Raw genomic sequence first — 21,014 nt, forward strand, 5'->3', positions numbered from 1 at the left:
AAGTGAAAAAACCCAAATATCCAAGAACTGATGAATGGAAAAAATATGAAATATCCCTATAATGGAATATTATTTAGCCATAAAAAGGAATAAAGCATCGATACAGGTTACAACATGAACCCTGAAAACATTCTGATAGGTGACAGAAGCCAGAAACAAAAGATCACACACTATATGATTCATTTAAGTAAAATGCCAAGAATAAGCAAATCTAAATGGACAGAAAATGGACGAGTGGTAGTAAGGGCCTAAGCAGAGGAGGGACTGGGGAATGACTAATGGATATGAATTTCTTTCCTTCCTTCCTTCTTTCTTTCTTTTTAAAGATTTTATTTATGGAATTTCTTTTGGGGATGGTGAAAATATTCTGGAATTACATAGTGGCAGTGGTTGCACGTTATGAATGTGCTAAAAGCTGTTGAATTATATACTTTAAACAGTTAAATGTGAAATATACATTAATTTTATACATTAATTTTAAAAAAGGAAAGAACCAGACCCATAGTCAAATGTTATGATTCCCAAACACATTTTATACTTCTATTACTCATGAATACTCCTCTGATGTGACAAACCCTAATGATTTCTTACAGCTGCCTGCCTCTAGCCTAAGCAGCTAAGCCTTGCTTCGCCCATCAGGACTGGTGAGAACAGGTCAGCCATAGTTCTGTGGCCAAGATTATTCTGTGGCCATAGTTTATCCAGTGATAGGGAAGGGGGGAAAAAGTGAACTCCCACCCTTGAGAATAAGCATTCAAAAAAAGGCAAATGTCATCCTGGCCATATTAGTAAGCTAATTCTCTTGAGAAAGATCTGCTGCCATCATTTATGTTGAAAATAGTAGTTGTGCCAACTCTCATAGGGAAGGCAGCTCTTTATAAAGGTGGACAAAATAACTTCTACTGAATGTCCACTATATATTCTGAGTACAGTGTCAGATGCATTTAACCAACCTTGTAATTTGGGTTAATTCTCCATGTTTACAACTGAGATAACTGGAGAGCTATAATTTGAAACCACATGACTTTAAATACAAGGATTTTTAAATGTTTATTGAATTTATTGGGGTGACATTGGTTAATAAAATTATATAGGTTTCAGGTGTGCAATTCTATAACACACCATCTGTATGTTGTATTCTGTATTTACTACCCCAAGTCAAGTGTCAAGGATTTATTTTTTAGAATGCCAGGTACTAAACCATGTTTTCTGCTCATACAGCACCTTGAATAAATCAATGTAATGCTTCAATTTAGGAATAATGATAAAATACCTTTCTTTAAGAAGTTTTCCTCTGACATACCAATTATAAGTAAGCATAAAGGAGGAAATAAAAATCACCTGTAACTCTTATCACCCAGGAGGAATAACACTACTCAACATTTTTATGAATCTGGACCTTTTCTCTCTTTTTTTGTAAATGTATGGTATTTAAACCTTTTCTCAAATTTCTGATCATTAAAAATGAATATAGCCTTTTGCCTCATTGCAGCAGAGAGAGCAAGATGGGTCACCAGCAGCTCTACTGGAGTCACCTGAGAAAATTCAGCCAGGGTTCTTGGTCTTGCCACATCTGCTCAAACCGGTAAGGTGCAATCTGGAAATACAGCCTCGATGTGCACTGCCAGTTACTTCCATCAGTACACCAAGGATATAAGCTTAAGTCGGACTAAGTAAACTTCCTTGAATGAGTCATTCAAGACATCTACCTTGCCACAGAAATAATGCTAGCTCTTTGTACATTAAAAAAAAACAAACTTCAATTAAAATAAATTCACTGTCATCTGAATTCACCTAATCACAATCAAAGGTCAAAATGATCTCACAGTCACTTCTTTCTCTGATACCCCATTACCTAACTCTGACTATACCTACCACCATCATCTCTAACCCTGACTCATAACAGTCTCAGTCTCCCTGCTTCTACTTATTATCAATAGTTTCCTTTTGCACCAACAGCCAGTGCAACCCTCTCTGACCATGTTACTCCTCTGCTCAAAATTCTCTCATGGCTCTGTCTTGGAGTAAAAGCCAAAAACCAAAACATGGCCTCTAAGGCCCTACACAACTTCACATACCCTCCCACACCCTTATCTGCCTCCCTCCAACCTGTTAAGTTTACATTTACAGTTTGAAAGCATTTTTAAAGTTTAAACTAGTAATTATCAGTAATTTACTATCTACTATACACTTTATCTTATGAACTACTAAAACTTGATAAATCATGTCATTTTTCATTTCAGTAACACTAGGAAATTATTTCAGTATATACCTGAGCTCTGATGCCTTAAGCATGTATTTTAAGACAGTATTCTACAGCTTCTGAGCTAAATTTCCTACCTAGAATACTAAAGCAGTGTTTTTTTCTTTCAACGCAGAGAAAGGACTGGGCATTCAATTTACTCCACTATGAGACACAGAACTCTGAAGTCATGTTGTTGAAGCATTCTCCACAAAATCTCAGTGGACTGACTTAAAAATACAACCTTGAGGTAAGCAAAAATTTCTTAAGTAGCAATAATAATAAATGGGGAAAAATGATAAATTAGATGCCATTTATTTTTTTTAAAGATTTTATTTATTTTTAGACACAGGGGAAGGGAGGGAGAAAGAAAGGGAGAAAAAGATCAATGTGTGGTTGCCTCTCACGCACGCCAAACCAGGGACCTGGCCTGCAACCCAGGCAGGTCCCCTGACAGGGAATTGAACCAGTGACCCTTTGGTTCGCAGGCTGGTGCTCAATCCACTGAGCCATACCAGCCAGGCAATTAGATGCCATTTAAATGAAAACTTTTATTTATCAAAAATCTTCAAGAAAAGGGAAGCCACACATTGGAGAAAACAGTTGTGATACACATACCTAACAAAAGATTCATTATCAGAACATTTAAGGAATTCTTACAAAGTTAACAAAATTTTAAGAATGGGCAAGCGTCTTGATTGAGCACTTCATAGAAAGGAATACCCAAATTGCTAATGGAAAGGTGTTTGACATGATTATCCAGGAAGGAACTGCAAATTAAAACCACAATGAGACATTCCTATGCATTCACCAGAATGGCTAAAATTTAAAAAAAAAAAAAAAAAAAAAAGTGGTACAGGTGTGAACAGGACTAGAGAAAGCAGTCAAACATAACTGGAAGTGAAGGTACCATTACTTTGGAAAGCTATTTGGCTGTATCTAATAAATCTAAAAATCTTACTTATGAGTATACAGCCAAAAGAAATCAGTGCATACCTATCTAAAGACTCATATAGGAATATTCTTTGTAGCTTTTTCACAGTAGCCAAAACAAATCAAAAAACCTCAAATGTCTATTATCAGGAGAAAGAGACAGCTGTATTAACAACAACAAAAACTAACCCATAAACATGCAGAGATACCTGGCAACATGCACATATCTCAATACATTAGTTAACCAACTGAAGCAGATACTCATAAAAAAAAAAAAAAAAAAGAGTACATGCTACATGATTCCATTTAAGTGAGATTCAAGAACCAGCAAAACTAAGTGACAGTGACAGAGGACAGGACAGGTGGCAGAGGGGAGATGGATACTGCCTGGGAAGGAACACAGAATGAACATTCTGGGTACTGAAAGTTTTATACCTTAATCTGGGCGGTTAGTAAAACGAACATACATGCAAAGGAAAAATCAATAAATAGGAAATTAAGCCTGTTATAATTAAATAAAAATGTTGTTTTTCTATTATAAAAGATGAGATGCTCTACTATGCTGTGATTCACATACATGTGGAAGTTTAGTTTGTCTCTTGCTTCAGATGGTTGGTACAGACCACTAGACTTCACATAAGGGTCTAGTCTAAGCCGGGGGTGCCCAACTCATTCTCACCGGGGGACACACCAGGCTCTCGTCTGCCTTCAAAGGGCCAAAATAATTTTAGGGCTGTATAAATGTAACTACTCCTTCATTGTTAAGGAGCTGACATTACATTCGGCCCTTTGAAGACACCGTGAGGCTAATGAGCCCCCTGGTGAAAATGAGTCTGACACCCCTGGTCTAGGCAGCTTCACAATCCTATTCATGATTTTTAAGATACCAACAGAATGTTAAAAATAAATATCTGACTTGGATGTTTGGAATATCCTTCTTGGAGCAGTACAGACTTAACCTCTTTGTAGATCAATTCAACTACTTGATTTTATGAAATATTTACAAAGTTATACTATGGAAGTATTAGCTTACAATTCTGTGAATAGACCTGACAAAACATGAAAGAAACTATTCCAGAATAAAAAATAATATATCGAGTTAGCTGAAAAGTCCATTTTATTATCTGTCACCAAGGAATAAAAAGGCAAATCCACTGACTCACTAATCTTAAGGATTTAAGTCTGAGAAGCACTGAGAGTGAACAAAGACTTCCAGTGGTGTTTCCAAGGTTAGAGCCACACATCCTAAATGAAAATAAACAAAGGATTCAGTCAACATGAATAGTGTACCTGGGGTCACGCAGCTTATAGCCTAAGAAGGAATAAAGACAAGAATATGGGAAATCATGGAAATACATGGTAAGGAAAATATGGGGGAGCTAAGGAGCACACAGTATTTCTGCCCAAATCAAAATGAAAATCTAAATTTAGGCCTGAAGAATGACTAAGAAGATGAGTAGGTTAAGATAACTTAAAAATAAAACAGAGTATTGCATGTAAGAAAGTCAGGAAACAGTAGAGACAAAAGTAAACAAATTCCAACCATACCAAATACAAATGAAATGCAAAGTACTTTCAATCAACCACGTTCTACATGGCTAGAACAGAGAACATGAGAAAAGGTGAGGCAAAAGATGAAGCGGCACAGGCAAGCAATATAAAACAGCGGAAGTCATTTCTGGAAGGCGATACAAGTGGGTATAAGGAAATCACTCAGGGGCCACCTGAAGATCCGCACCTAAAACATAGTATGACCTGAATCAGGTTAATGGCAGAAGGAACAAAGAAATGGATGGGTTTAAGGGTAATTAGGATGTGGAATTAACAGAATTTGGTGTAAGAACGTCTCTGGGAAGTGCAAGAAACAATGAAATTGGGGATATCATCAAGGTTTCCAATTTAGGCAAGCCTTTTATAACACCCAGTGTTCCCGGGACAGCAGTAGCTCAGTGGTTTGTGTGTCGTCCCACAAAGCAAAGGGCACCGGTTCAATTCCTGGTCAGGGCCCGTGCCTGGGTTGCAGGCCAGGTCCCCAGATGGGGGTATGTGAAAGGCAACCGATCGAAGTTTCTCTCCTTCTCTTCCCCTCTCCCTACAAATAAACAAAATCTTAAACAAAAAACTACTTATTTAAAAAAAAAAAAAAAACAGTGGTGTCATTCTTTGAGATCGAAAAGCAAGAAAAATGATTTTGGTGGTGGTGGAAGTAATAAGACGGCTAGCCAAATAAAAGCCTGAGGAATATACAAACAAAGATGCCTGAATGGCAGAGAGATATTTGGATCCCCAGCTCAAAAGAGAGGTGATCTAAAGATTTAAATCTGCGAATTTCCAATGTATGCCTAGGAATAGTGTATACGGTGAGAAGAAATAGGGGGTTGAACAGAACCCTGAGGAACAGTATTTTAGGAAAAGGTAGAAAAAGATGATTTTGCAAAGATCTTCTCCAATAGAGTAGACCTGGAGTTGGCCTAGGGTGGTGGGCTTAGGGGTGGGTGGCTGGGAGGATGAAGACGATTTTACTGGAAACGAGTAGATTATAGAAATTAAAGGCTATGACAGTGATTCTCCAACTTAAGTATGCATCAGAAACACACTAGGAGAGATTACTGGGCCGCATCCCAGATTTTCTGATTCAGTTAAGTTTGGAGTTAGGCCTGAAAAGTGTAGATTCTTTCTTTCTTTCTTTCTTTTTCTTTTTTTTTTTGTGTGAGGTCAGTGGGTGGGTGGGGACGGGGTAGAGAGAGAGAAGTGTGGCCAATGGAGAGTAACGCACAAGAGAGATACAGATGCAATCTGGAAATAACTTGTGCCTCCCATTCCCTGCTTGCAGGGAACAGGTGGCTACCAAGGAGGGAGGGCAGGGTTATCTTAAAAGGAGAGAGAGGATGAGGACCTGGGAAAACTTTAGATGAACAAGGCCTAGAATTGTGAAAAGGACCTGTGATTTGGGTACCAGCCTGCTCACCAAGCACTCCTGTCAGTTTGCAGGATTCTTGGTCTTTTGGGCGTGACGCAAATTAAGTGAGGGAAGGAGAAAAATTCCCTAGATCACTGGCAGGTCAGTGTGAGGGTGCAACTGCCTCAGGTCCCTTGGGGTGGAGGTGGGAGTGTGGATGACACCGAAGTGCATCTTAGGGTCCCACAGCAGCCTCGCCCCAGAGAATGTGCATTCTTAACACGTTCCTAGGTGATGCTGTCGCTGGTGGTCATAGGACTCCACTGTGAGAACTAGCAGGCCTTTGTACCACAAAGGAATGTAGACTAGAAAATCTCTTCTGACTTTAGAAATCCCACCTCCTTTGAGGTGCTGAACAAAAATTAATTTGGTTGAATCAACTAATCAATATTTAACATGCAGAATCTATCATAAATACTTACATAACTGTGTTGTCATCCACTAAGATATCACAACCATGAGCAGGACACGAAATAGTCTGAAAAAGATTGAAATTTAAACTGTCTTCATTCAACAAATATTTACTGAATGCTTACCATTGCCAGGCACTTCGCTAGGTTCTAAGATACCTCAACATTTATAGGATCTCAAATGTCCCCTTGCTATTAAAGGAACTGTATGTGCATGAATGTGTTTTATCACCATAAAGTAACTACAACTATTGACTTAAACTGATTTTTCAATATAAAACTTGAAAAGCAAAAGCAAGAGATATGACAAAATTGCTCAACAAGTTTAGCCTGATATACACAAATGTTAAGGCCCACTGAGAAAACAGTACCTGAACTGGACTCTTTAACTGGAATGTCACGTTATAAATAGGGAAAAAGCCTCGATTTTCTTTTAGTTGTTTTGATCTAGAAAAAAGTTCTCACTCAATTCATAATGCAGAACGCTTCACCTGTTTACGAATGTACAAGAGTCTAAATGCTGCAGGAAATGCAACAAAAACTAAAATTTGAAAAATGGCATCTTTACCTGTCCCATGCCTTCTTCCATTATCTTGGTAGTTAAATATTCACTCCAACACTGCATACAAAACTTATGTCCACATTCAAGGCCAGTGAAATACTGCAACAAAAATAATACATTGACTTGTAAAAGATATTATCAGAAAAATCACTATATTACATAGTTTCTTAAAATAAGGCTCTATTAGATCACATTTCTCATAGTGGCTGAAATGTCTAGTTTGACGGGATAGATAGGCTCCTAAAAGAACTTCTAGGTGGTAAGTCTAGACAAGCAAATACACTGAACACAGAACAATGAGAAATGTATCTACAGTACATATTTATAAATTAAAAATTTTTTGAAAGACAGTTAAGTTTGCATTCAATATAAGAATATGCCATGTACCAATAAGCATGTGAAAAGATGCTCAATATCCTTAGCCACCAGCGAAATGTAAAGCAAAACCACAATGAGGCACCTCTTCATACCTACTAGGACAGGTATAATAAGACAGACAGACAGTAACAAGTGTTAACAAGCATGTGGAGAAACTGGAACCCTCATACACTGTGGGAGGAGTGTAGAATGGTGCAGGAACTTTGGCAAACACTCAAACAGTTTCTCACATTGAACACAGAGTTACCATACGACCAGGCAACTCCACTCCTAAATCACAACCAAGAGAAACATGTCCCCACAAAAACCTACATACACACAAATGCCCACAGCAACGTTATCCACAACAGCTCCAAAGCGGAACCAGTCCAAACGTCCACCAACCGACAGACAAAATATGGAATATCTATATAATGGAATGCTATTCAGTCATAAAAAGAAATCAAGTATTGATGCATACCATATAACACAAATAAACCTTGAAAACATCATGGTAAGTGAGAGAAGCCAGGCACAAAGACCACATATTGTTTGATTTCATTTATATTAAAGGTACAGAATGGGCAAATTCATACAGAAAAAAAAAAGATTAGTGGTTGCCTAGGACTGGGAGGTAGGGAGAAAATGGGAAGTGACTCTAAAAGAATACATGGTTTCTTTTGGGGGTTATGAAAATGTTCTAAAATTGACTGTGGGAATGGCTACACAACTGTGACTATACTTTAAAATAGGTAAATTGTATGATGTGTGAATTATCTCAATAAGCTGTTATTAAAATATGCCACCCTGGCCAGTGTGGCTCGGTTACAGTGTTGTCCCCTACACTGCAAGGCTGTGGGTTCAATCCCAGGCCGCAAGCCTATGGGAGCAACCAATCATTGTTTCTTCCCCCTCCCACCTTCCTTTCCCTCTAAAACTAATGAAAAAAATGTCCTCAGATGAGGACAAAAATAAATAAAATGCCAAACAAATATACAACTTAATGAAGCTGCGTGAAATACAGCTTGGAAAATAATTATTACAGAAACCAAAGGGTTTATTCAGATAAGCTAAGAAAAATAGTAACATCTTGGTCTAATATTATATGATTTTAAATATTATTATTTTAAGAATGGCTAAATAAAGCACACTATATTTTGTAATGGGATATGAAAAAAGTACTTTAATATTAGAGTCTAGAGGACAATATTTTTAAAAGATAATAGTTACCATATTTTAAGAATACTTTAAGATTTTTATACTAAATCATTTTTAAATGAATAATATAGGCTCACTGTTAAAAAAAATATTTAATAGTATGAAGTTTATTTTGAAAAATAAGTCTCCCTTTTCCCCATCCTTGTCCTCTCCTTCTCTACCCAGAAGTAATCACTATTTCTAATATCTTACATCATCTCCCAGAGATGTTCTAATGCCTACAGGTACACACAGTAAAGCACCTCACACTTGATTCTGCACCTTAGTTTTTTTTTTTAATTATTATTTAATAGATTTAATGGAGAGTTAGACTATTTTTTGCCTACTATACTGCTACATTGGTAAATATATTCATCTTTGTGACCATACCACTCTATGTTAGCACAAATTTGTACAAATAAAATAAAAGGTATACATCTACAATTTGATAGATTACTACCAGGCTTCATTCAAAGAGGTTGTAGCAATTTTTAAGACAACTTGTAGCAATGTTTAAGACAACCTGGTTTCTCACACATGTCAACAAAGTATACTACTACCTCCTTAATCTTTGCTAATGGAACAGATAAAAATGAATTAACTTAATTAAATTTTAATTCAATATGATTAAGTTTAAACATTTGAGAAGAGATTTAAGGTTGTTTTTTTTCTGTGCACTCTCTTTACCTATTTTGCCCATTTTTCTATGAGGCTTTTCTTAATGATTTGGTAGGGATTTTTGCTGACTTAGAAAATTGGCCATTTATAAGCATGAAAAAGTTTTTTTCCTTCCAGTTTCAATTTTGAATATTCATATTTTGTTGCCATGCAGAAGCTCTTTATTTTGTAGCAAAATGTATTTGTTTTAAAATGTATGGCTTCTAAATTAATTAACTGATATTAAGAGTTAAGTAGAAATCTAAGTTTCCACCCCAGATGTCTACTGAATTATTCCAACACGCCACTTACTGAGTAATCCACATGATCTGAAAAGTCTTCTCTATAATACACTAAATTCTCTCCATTAATTAATGCATATTTAACTCTATCCTGTTCCACTGCACTATCTATCCTTGCATTTGGTAAGGCTAATTCTCCCCATGCCCATCAATCCTTCTTCCTTTCCAATATTTTACTATTACTCCATCTTTCCAAATTCTCAAGTCATCCTTTTATCTCCTTTAGTATTTATTTTTCTTCGTATGGAGTTTTCACATTTCTTGCCATGTTTATTTCTAGCTTTTATTCTTTCTGTGGCTCTTATAAGTGGTATATTTTATTCCATTCCATTTTCTTTTTTTTAACCCTTTGTCCAATTTACTTGTTGACAATCTCCAATACATTTTCTAATTAGCTGTTATTTGGAATACGATTATGAAATTTTCTAATGTTACTGATATTAGATGCAAACAGAATATGAAATTCTGTATTATAACACATCAACTACATAAAAAATGCCTAGAAGCAACTGTGGAAGAAAATGTATACAAGTCCTGAGACTGGTTTTACAGACTGAATGAAATGTAAAGTATTTATCATGTTTAAAATACGGTGCTACTCAGACTGACAATGATCCAAACCATTCACAAACCAAGTGAAAGTAGTTCTTTCGGTCATTTGTTTTGTGCTGCCACCATGTCCTGGCTGATGCTTCCAAAAGCATCAACAATGCTAAAGAAAAAAAGAGAGAGAGGCAAACACCAGGTTTGATCACAGAGCTGGGAAAATTGTTGTGAACCTCATGGGCAGGCTAAACAAGTGTCCAGTGATCAGCTCCTGATTTGATGTGTAACTCGAAGATCTAGAAAAATAGACCAACTGCTCCCATCTAGTCAGTGTGGTTTCACTGTACGGAGAACCTCAGCAGACATCATGGATCATGAAGAAGCAAGAGGAAAACACACAGGAGAGAAAATTCTGGGATTCTTTTTCTAGAATTGTAATGCATACATGCAAATAAAACACTTCAATGAATAAAAAAACAAGTGAAGGTATATATTTGGGAAATCAATGTTCTCATCTATACAAAAAAGATCTGGGAAACAAGAGAGTCTATTCCCATTATTCCCTATCAGTGAAGGAGATCTAGCACTAACTTGTTAGCAGATCATATGAAAAGTATTGGATTTTCAAGACTATAATGAGAAAGGGTATTCTGTAAAGGACAAAATACAGTAAGGTAATATAAACAACAATTTTTAAATGTTTTATTCTTAATTTTAAAACATACACATTCTCATGTGCTTTGTTTTTTTCAAATAAGAATTCTTAAGACTGAGAGATTAAAGGTCACAGTGTTTACTAAGTGATAACTACAAGGCTGTATCTCTCTCTACCTTTGGGACTTCATACCAGGGCCCATATAAGATCAAAAGATAAAAAGAAAGCTTTTTATTCTTTAAAGACACTGTTTCCATAACTTTTCTAATTACACAGGCAAGACTAAGATAAACATGAAAAATAAATCACATACACACATCTATAGATAAGATAAAGCAAAAGTCGCCCTGTGGTATAAAGACGTATTCACTGTGCTCAACAGCTGTGTCACTACCACGGGCATATCCGAGTATCCTCCTGTCTGTCTCATTTCTGCTTCCCTCCTCACCCTCTGACACACTTGTCCCTTGCTAACTTATGCTTACTTACTTGGTTCCCTGGGCCTTTCTCAGACTCTGCAGACCAATTATTTTTTCATCAAACTTATCCCTATTTATTTCATAAATAAGTATTTCCAAGAATACAGTAAAAATATATGAATATATGAAATATTGCCTACAACAAAAATTAATGGTTCTGAAGAAAAAGAACTAAAGAATACACACTCTTAAAGGTTTCATTTATCCCCATCATTTCATACACGGCAACTAATATCAAACAGCCTTAAGAACATTAAGAATTATCTTTCCTTCATCAGAAGTTGCCTCTAAAGTTGAAGGTGTGTTCTTGCTAAAAACAGAGCAGACAATCAGAATATCAGTGCCCTTGGCTGTGAAATGGAATGAGTGAGAAGGAGGATAGGGCTGGACTTAGACCCCCCATTTTCCGTGTACTCGGGAGAAAAAGAATCAGAAGTACTCGGGCGGGGGTGGAGGGTAGGTTACCCTCACAAGCTTCAACTTTGCCTTTATCCAGCAAATCTTATTCTTAGAAATACAAATTCTTTACTTTATAAAAATGAGATATTGTAGCCCAAGCTATCTATTGAATATATTTTCTAGTAGAATGAGAGGTTAGTACAGCTAGATTTTACTGAACTGATTATAAAGTTGCCATGTGGGGTGGGGGAGCTGGGGGTGGGAAGAGAGAGTCCATCAATTTCTCAGGTGCTCCACAGTCTCGGGCAGTTGTTTTGACTACCCAGGAGAGTTAACTCCAAAGTGTCATATAAATCAAGCTATCAGAAGCATTTAGTAAAACATCTGTCTTCATGTGACAAAGACATATGAAGTTGCTTTCTTAGATGGCCAAAGGTGTTGAAGACATACATTAATAAAATTCAAGTATCAGTGTTTGAACACAGTAGTGGAAACAGAAACATGAAGAGCTATACAAGTAAAGAAATCACCCATCCAATTAATAACGCTTGAAAGAAGAATCTCAGGTGTCATTTCGTTCTAAACTGAAGAGGTTAAAACTATCCTCTATGGTAGTCTAAAAACTATGAGAAAAGAAGCCCTAGTTTTATCATGATTACATTTTATAATGCTGGCAGTTTCTGTAACTCTTTAAAACTTACTTTCCAACCATGTTGCTATTTGGCTTTCTTGTCCTGCCACTTAAATAGCCAAACTTTCTTTAAAAGAGTAACTTGTTTATATTTACTGCCTCCACTTTCTTTCCCACCTTCGAGTCAATGACCCTTCAGCCAATGCAGTATGCTTTTACATCTTACCATGTTAAAAAATAACTTCCCAAAATCACCAGTAAGCTTCATGTTAATTCCAAATTCACTTTTCAGTTATTTTCACTGGAGCTTTTAGCACTGTTTACTGTTCTTGGAAGTATGTTCTCTTCTTGGCTTCTATATTGCTTGCTGCCTTTTCCTAACTACCAGAGGCACTGGTGGTATAGTGATGAGCCTAACTGCCTTCCTAACCACCACCACGTCAGAGCTTAGTTCAAACGTCAATCCCTTTGTGAAGTCTTCTCTGATCCAAAATGAGGTTAGGGCTCTCCCCAACTTGTTCCCACAGTATCATGTCTTATTAAAGTGTTTACCATTCTTTCTAATATGGTGTTTTACTTATCTGCCCAACTAACCCATATGTCATCTGAGACAGGCATACCTGTATTCTCCATTGTGTTTATACACTAGAATAGATCTGTTGTATTGAATGTATGAAGAAATGAATGGTGAATTCTCAGTCATCAGTTACAAGTGCAAGCAAAATTTACATTGCAAATCTCCAGCCATGATTTTCAGTTCTAATTGTCTGAGAGTGTTAAACAATACCAAAGGCACTGAGAAAGTTAAAAGGGATATTTGTAAGCACATACCTTCAATACTCAAATTCCATTTAAAACTTAAACTAAGGAGAAAAAAAAAACAACAACAAAAAAATTAAACTAAGGAGAAAATGGCTATAACAGAGTAAAAGGAAAAATGCCAAAGAGTAAGGAAACTTTGTATAACCTGGGATAAATTATGTGAGTCTACCTGTTACTTCACAGACGTTTTTAAACTTTAAACAGTATATAAATGTCAACTGGGAAAGAGAATCTGTTAAAGAAGGATAATAAAATGGTCAAAACATGAATTTAATGTATTTTTAATGGTAGTGCTAAGTGTGTTTTTTAATACTCAAGGTAGGGTTGTGATTTAAAGAAAGGGAATACATACAATTCTCAGGCTAAAAGATTTGAAAGAATGTCTTATTCAACCCATTTGAAAGATAAAACTGAAACTCAATGAGATTAAATGACTTCTTACCCGAAGTCAAATACCTACTGTTAGAGCTATGCTCAAAACTTGAATTTGGAGATTCAATTCAGCACTTTATCAACTAAATTATATTAACACATGAGTTCTCAATTAATTTTCTTTTAAAATCTCTTTTCTAAACATTTGTACATGTAGAAAAATTGGTTCCCTGCAAAATGAGCCTCCTCAGAGATAAACATATAAAACTCTATATTAGAGATGCTTATCTATGAAAGCAGAGAACATAAACAAAATAGTTGTAATTACTGTAGAATTAAGTGATTTTTTAGATATCTTCAAACATCTTAACAGGTAAATTCCAAGTAACTAAACATATCTTTGCCACAAATACTATTTTCCCAAGGTTATTAATAAAGTACAACTTTCATAGGAAGATTATGTTTATTTAAGCTTAAAACTACTATACACTCTAACGTAAATCATCTAAATTCAACAGATTTTAAAAAGGATATTTTTACTTAAGAGAAATATCAATTAATTAGTCCTAGTATCTGCTCCAACTCTGGCATCCCTTGCTTTATTTAAGAACCTCCATTAGAACGGATATGTATAAGTGAAAATCTTTTGTTATAAAAGCTCCCTAGTGAAATAGCATTAGAGACATTTTATATGTGTTCTGGATATATATTTTATTTTATTTACTTTGTTTATTTTTTTATTGATTGATTTGAGAGAGAGAAAGGCAGTTAAGGAGGGAGAGAGGGAGGGAGAAGGAGAGAGAAACATCTATTAATTGCTCCACTTATTTATACACTCATTGGTTGATTCTTGTACGTGCTCTGCCTGGGGATCAAACCTACAACCTTGGCATATCTGGAAGATGCTCTAACCAACTGAGCTACTCGGCTAAGGCTGGATATATATTTTAAAAACTTTGTTATAAATCTGTTTTAATTTGGATGAAAAATAATTCTACTCACTGCCTATTACACAATTCTTCCATGGTGGTAAATAAGTTCAGAAAAGATTTAGATGTGCAATGACAACTTGGATAAATTGCAGCTTTAAAAAACAAAGGGGGAGAAGGGGGCCAGAACAGGGTCTTATTCTTTCTCTTTTCTTTCTTCATCCCTAATGTGTTAATAGGTTACTGCTTTATACAATCCCAGACTCCCAGATCTTTCTTTGTTTTAGTTATAAAAGCTGATTTACCCTCTGAAATACAGTCAGTGCTAGCCTTAAACTACCAGATACTCACCGAGTTAGGGTAGTTCAAGTAGCAGATCTGACAAGGCATATCCTGTGCTGATGACCTTGTATTCATCTGGCGTGTTCGAGACTTTTTACTTGGATTAATTACATGACACTCAGCAAAGAGCTTCTCCAGGTTTCCATCAAAGTACCTGCATTATTTAAACAGAAAGGATGAGAGCCCAGCAATAGCACACTGTTAGAGCTCTCCAAAAACCGGATTTTCTACAGGGAAAACCAATGAACTAAATTAAAATAAACCAAGATTATAACCTTTTTTGCTCAGAGGAAATGAGCTTATGGCTATAAACTGTAGCAAACGGAGGTATGTAAGTATGAAAGCAGACTGAGTTTTTGTTGCTATTTGGTATTTCTTACTTTGCGTTTATTCTGGGAAGTTAAGCTATTAGTATTTTAACAGTACTACAACTAAAACTTAAGCATGAATGTTGTACTATCTTTTAGTGGTACTTTATGAGTAGTAATGCTATTTTATTTTAAAAAGCTAGGCTATATTTTTTACAAGTCATTTTATTAATAATCTTAATTATACCAGTTTAAATATATTAGCAAGTAAACCACCAAGCACAGCCACCCCCCCACAAATTTAAAAAATGAAATTATTTATAGGACTCTCATTTTACAAAACAAACTTGCTTTTTAAATTTTTAAATACTTTTTAATTTACTAGAAAAAGGGAGAAAAGAGAAAATAAGAAGTATATCTTAAAATGTTACTCTATCAAGTAGTCTATGTATCTGTCTATGTATCTATCAGCTTTCCATAAAACACGTATCTAAACATACAGAGGCAGTTCACTACTTAAGATATCAGGAAGCATGACATGCCAAGTACCACCTACAGGGTTTCAAGTAAACTGCAACTGGCTGGACAGAAGACAGTGGTAAATACTTAGCACAATATGTCCCATTAAATCAGCCAAGACATGGTCTCTGTTCTCCTTAATATCTTAATATTCTAAAGGGAATGCAATAGGTTAAAAAACTACCACCACCACTTTCAATCTGTAAATCAATATAACCATCAAAACTATTAACATAGAATCTGGTCATATTTTTTAACTTGTAAAAATTAGGTTTCAATAACTACAATGTTTTTTACAAACAGAAGGTTCTATGGTTTAAAAAAAATCAATACTCAAGAGATTTCCAATATTTTTAATAAAGACCTTGTTCAGGCTTTGTGTCAAAGCACTTACTAGGTCTCCAGAAAAGAAATCATTCAAACGGGAACACTCTCCCAAGACTAATGCATATCTTTTTATAAATACATACTTGGACTACAGTTTCAATAAAATGGTCAAGCTATCAATCAAGATGTCAACACTATAAAAGGGAACTCTATTAGAAAGTTAAAGTTGTCCCTGATGACTCAACTAATCAAAGTATATGGAGCAGCACTGACTGGTGTGGCGTCGTCCTGCAAAGTGGAAAGATCACCGATTCAATTCCCAATCAGGGCACATCTGGGTTGCAGGTTCAATCCCTGGTTAGGGAAAGGCAACCGAAACTGATGCTGCTCACATCCATGTTTCTCTTCCTCTCTTTCTCCCTCCCTTTCCCTCTCTCTAGAGACAAATAATCTTAAGAAAATATATATGGAGCAGCATGTCAAATGCTTTCCTGCAAGTTCTATCTCTGAGAAAGCCTAAAATGCTACATTTTATCTAAATAGAAAGCATATGAAGCTAACGCTAAATATAAATAGGTAAACAAATTAAACACCTTAAAGAAAAATACTCATGCTCACAAGTCAAGACCAACTTCTGTCATCCAAAACTTGACTATACAAAATCAGTGGCTCCTAATACTTTGGTAAAAATTCTACACAGCAATCTATGTATACACAGCAAAATAGACACATGCCCATAATTTTGTAAAAATAATGCTGTACTGCAGATTTATAACTTACTTTCTTTACTAAACAATATTACGAGGCATCTTTGTCAATAAACACTGGTCCACATTGGGTTGTTTTGTTGCGTAATATTCCATAGCAATATACCATGTACTTTAATTCCAAGTACTGTAATTTACTTAAACAACATTATACTGAGGGACATTAAGCTGTTCCACATAGAAACAACCCTAGATTAGAATCTTGGCTCATCTGATGGGGGAAAACATACATAGACTGAACTTGCATTCCTTTATCAGTGAGGCTGAACATATTCTTTTGTGAAGATCTTATTATTATTTTATGAGTTCAGTATGTAAATAGGAAGAGTAACCCTTTGTCTCATGGTTTGCTTTCATCCCCCAGTTTCTAACTTGTCTATCTTTTTTAAAGGTGTTTAATTGCCACTTATGATTTTTATGTAGGTAAATTATCTTCTGACCCATTATGATTTCTGGATTTTATATCAAGCTTTAAAAGATTTCTATAACCAAAGATTATAAAAACTCATCCATGGTTTAGGCCTTTCCTTTAAACTGTTTCTATTAAAACTGTTGATTCACATGGAAATTTTTTTGTGTGTAATAAGGAATAAAGCAAGGATTAGATTTCATTTTAATCTAAATGGCTAACCATTTTACTCAAAGGTATTTCTTCTACCTTTAGTTCTCAGCTTAACCTCACTTCCTCAAATAAGTTTTCTTTGACAGTTCCTCCTAACCCCCCAACCTCCCAATTAGGTAAGTTTCCCTAGTGTTACATTTTCTTGGTACTTTGTACTTCTGCCAATACTACATTACTAACTCTGTAATCACTATTTATTCTAGGTTTTCTCTGCTAGAATGGAAACTTCATAGGAGCTATTTTATTATTATAGTCTTAGGTCTAGAGGAGTATTATATAAGCACTCATGTTTTTTAGAAAGCAATGAGAGTAACTTCTTAAAAGATAAATGACAGCAATAAATCTGAATTCCTCTGCTTTAGATATATTTCTTAAAGATAGTATATATTGGAGTTTACAGCTTCTTGATCCATTCTAGAAGCTATAAAAGAATTTTCAAATACTGCCCTGATAAACAGAATGGGGAGTTTAAAATCCACTCATATTACTAGGCATAGTAGGCCTACAAATCTTTTTTCTTTATTAGGTTAAGTACCATTTTACAAGAAATATAACACTTAAAATTTTGTTTTTGTTTTGCTTTTATTTTTACTACATGATCTGTCCATCAAAGACTCTGTAATGGTTATATGGAAGATAATGAAATCTAATGTATTTTTATTAAACATAACACAATCAATACTTAAACCTATTTCTTGGTTTGTCAACTTTAAATAATACATTGATTGTCCTTGTATTAAATGACCATACCCTTAACCCTAGAGTTTTAAATGAAACTACCTGGACCTTTTCCCAGTTGATTATAATTTTTTCACTAATTACATTATTGATTATTCTAATTACTCAGACATAATTCAAACATTTAAATGTACTCAAATGCTCGCTTTGCCCAACCCCTCTCCCCCCACCACCATGTTCTCCCATCAATATTCTCTGTGTTGGCAGCATTCATTTTCTTGTGGTACCTACTGTTATTGAAGTCTATGGTCAAAATAATTTTCATTTTTTAATTCAAATCCTTTTTCCACTGGCACATGTATAGGTTTCTTTCTTCATTCTTGAAGTTTTTAGTAGTTCCATAGGGTTTATCTTAGCATTTAACTTTCTCTTCTGAAATGCCATTCAGATCTTAATTACTTCAAGATCCTTTAGTTATTAAGACTCTATCCTGCTTGATTTGTACCCAACGCAGTCTTTGTTAATTTGTCCTCTGTGTCTACCATCTGCTAATTCTCTATCCTTTTCCTGCCTTACATGTCTCTGCTTTTCATAGTATCTGCTCTATTTCTTGATGTTGCCAATGTGGTTTTAGGTTCTGTGAGATTATTACTTGTTTCTTCAATTTTTTTTTTTTAGTTCTATGAATTTTATTTTTCATGGTACTACTCGGTTTTATCAGTTCATCCTTAATCCCTCATCTCTTACTGTCTTTGTTTAATTTCCTTAAAAGAACAAGCACCCCTCTCCTCAATTATGATAGTGTAATTAAGGACTACAGCTGTGCTCAAGAACATGAGTGGATTCTTAACTTCCCATACATTGTTTACCTCGTCACTATCTGAAAGTTCCTTCAGTTTTCTGGCTTTTATATGTAACCTTGCTTCTGAAAAACGAGCCAAAATGAAAAGAGACTGGACTGATTCAGTGTGAAACACTACAGTTCAAGCACCTTGTTTAAAGAGCTAACACACTTTTTCTCTGCTTCACTGACTTTGGTACACAGCAGCAAAGCATATCCTGGGACACTGCTTCCCTCATTTCCTGCAACCCTTGCCCATCCTTCTGAGAAAACCATACTGATGAAAACAAAAAAATAGCACTGTGGTTTCCCCTTCAATCCAGCCGTTAATCAGTGGTGGAGAAGCACCATTAGAATTTCCTCACCCTGGCTCTCAGATGGCCTACACATTACAGCAGAGATTATAAATCCTCTTTTCTCTCTAAGATTCTTTCTGTTCAGTTAGTATGTTTACAGAAATATAGTTAAACAAACTAGCACTTAATCAGCCAACTCTAAAGACTATCTAGAACTTAACTTTTCATTTTTTGACTGCTAGACAGATATATGCCAAGTAATATAAATTAAATTTCAAGGCAGGAACAGTTACAGCCTAGAAACTATGTTTGTTTGTGGGGAGAGAAAAGTGGTTGAAATGGTACATCACTAGCTAGTATTTCTTTTTTTTGAATTCTGAATGATTGTAGAATCACTGTATGCATGGAAATCAATAGTTACTTTTGCCATTAGAAATTTTTATTTTATTTTTTTTCGGGGGGGGGGGGAGTGATGGGAGGGAGAAAAGGAGAAAGAGAAACATCAATTGGTTGCCTCTCGCACAAGCCCCAACTGGGTACCGGGCCACAATCCAGGCATGTGCCCTGATTGGCAATTGAATCAGTGACCTTTTGCTTTGTGGTAGGATGCCCAACCAACTGAGCCACACTGCTCAGGGCAGGAATTTATGTTAAAAGCTACTAGGGCTTCATCCTTCATAGAAAGACCACTGATGAAGTACTTATTTTCACAACAGAATCAGAAAAGCAAAAATGTTAAGCTAATTTTAAGTTACATAGTGGGCTTTTCTACTGGGTATTCTTCAGTATCAGAGTTTAATGCTCCTTATAGGTCTTTAATGCTCCCATTATATATTTATAACAAGTCAATAGTCTATTGCTCTAAGCCTGACAGGGAGCAAAAACACACACATATACACAAAATTTTAAGAATACCTTATATTATATATACTATAGATAGACAGACATTGCCATGTGTAAACATGTAGATATATATACTTCTACTTCTAAATGACCAAATAATTTTTATTTCAATATCCTCATGTGACATTTCATGGGTACCAGACTGCAATTTCGTAAGACAACAAAACAGTAACAATTATTCTATACCTTAATTATCATTCTGACAAAGTACTAAAAAAGGTCTGTGATACCAGCATCTGTTCCAGGAACTGCCATTTCAACTATCCTTTGGCCCCATTAACCTGCTTCTAATGATGTATTTTTTTTCCACTTTTAGAAAAGGTATACTTAAGGGAAAATGTCAGAGGAGCAAAGGAAAAGATTAAGTGATTTAAGCCATATGAATGAATAAAAACTGCCATCATACTGGTAAGAACAAAATAACAGATAAGGTATGAAAATGACCATCTTAAAATAGCATAAAATAGAATGATGGGAAGACACACGAGAGGCTTTCCCCAGTCTTTACATGTGGACACAGTTTCAAAGTTTAATCCTCATTTTACAGAAAGAAATCAGTAGATATAGTATAGATGGCACTATAAGCAAGTTATTAAGAAATAGTAAAAAGTTTTTTCTGTTGTGGAGAAAGACTGAAACTCAGGGTTTAAAGCACTATTTTTCACTTATAATCCTTGTAAAACTGTTAGACTCAAAAAAAAAAACCACCCTATAAATTCATTACTTTTGATAAAAATGTTAAGAGGGCTCCTGCAGTAGAATGTAAATATTCATACAAATTACAAGATTCACTAAATCCTTAGTGGTTTTAAAGCAATTCCTTCAAAAGAATGACTAAAATTATTATTTAAGATGATCAGCACACACATAAACTCTACTGAATTCCACAGAACTAAAAATAAGGACTTAGGGATAGAAAATACTTTTTTTTTTTTAAGAAAGATTTTTAGCCTTCATTA

The 21,014-nt window shown here is 35.3% G+C and overlaps 1 protein-coding gene across 1 annotated transcript in view; it reads right to left on the reverse strand.

The window, feature by feature from the left end:
- Nucleotides 1–21,014, reverse strand: part of ARIH1 (ariadne RBR E3 ubiquitin protein ligase 1) — a 130,386-nt gene that overhangs the window by 23,120 nt on the left and 86,252 nt on the right. Inside the window, exons 3-5 of the mRNA XM_053927869.1 lie at nucleotides 14,804–14,948; nucleotides 7,113–7,205; nucleotides 6,557–6,612 (exon numbers count right to left, since the gene is read on the reverse strand). Coding sequence (XP_053783844.1) covers nucleotides 6,557–6,612; nucleotides 7,113–7,205; nucleotides 14,804–14,948 — 294 coding nt within the window. The remainder of the gene's footprint in view (nucleotides 1–6,556; nucleotides 6,613–7,112; nucleotides 7,206–14,803; nucleotides 14,949–21,014) is intronic.

Source organism: Desmodus rotundus, chromosome 7 (assembly GCF_022682495.2).
Source record: "Desmodus rotundus isolate HL8 chromosome 7, HLdesRot8A.1, whole genome shotgun sequence".
NCBI lineage: Eukaryota > Metazoa > Chordata > Mammalia > Chiroptera > Phyllostomidae > Desmodus > Desmodus rotundus.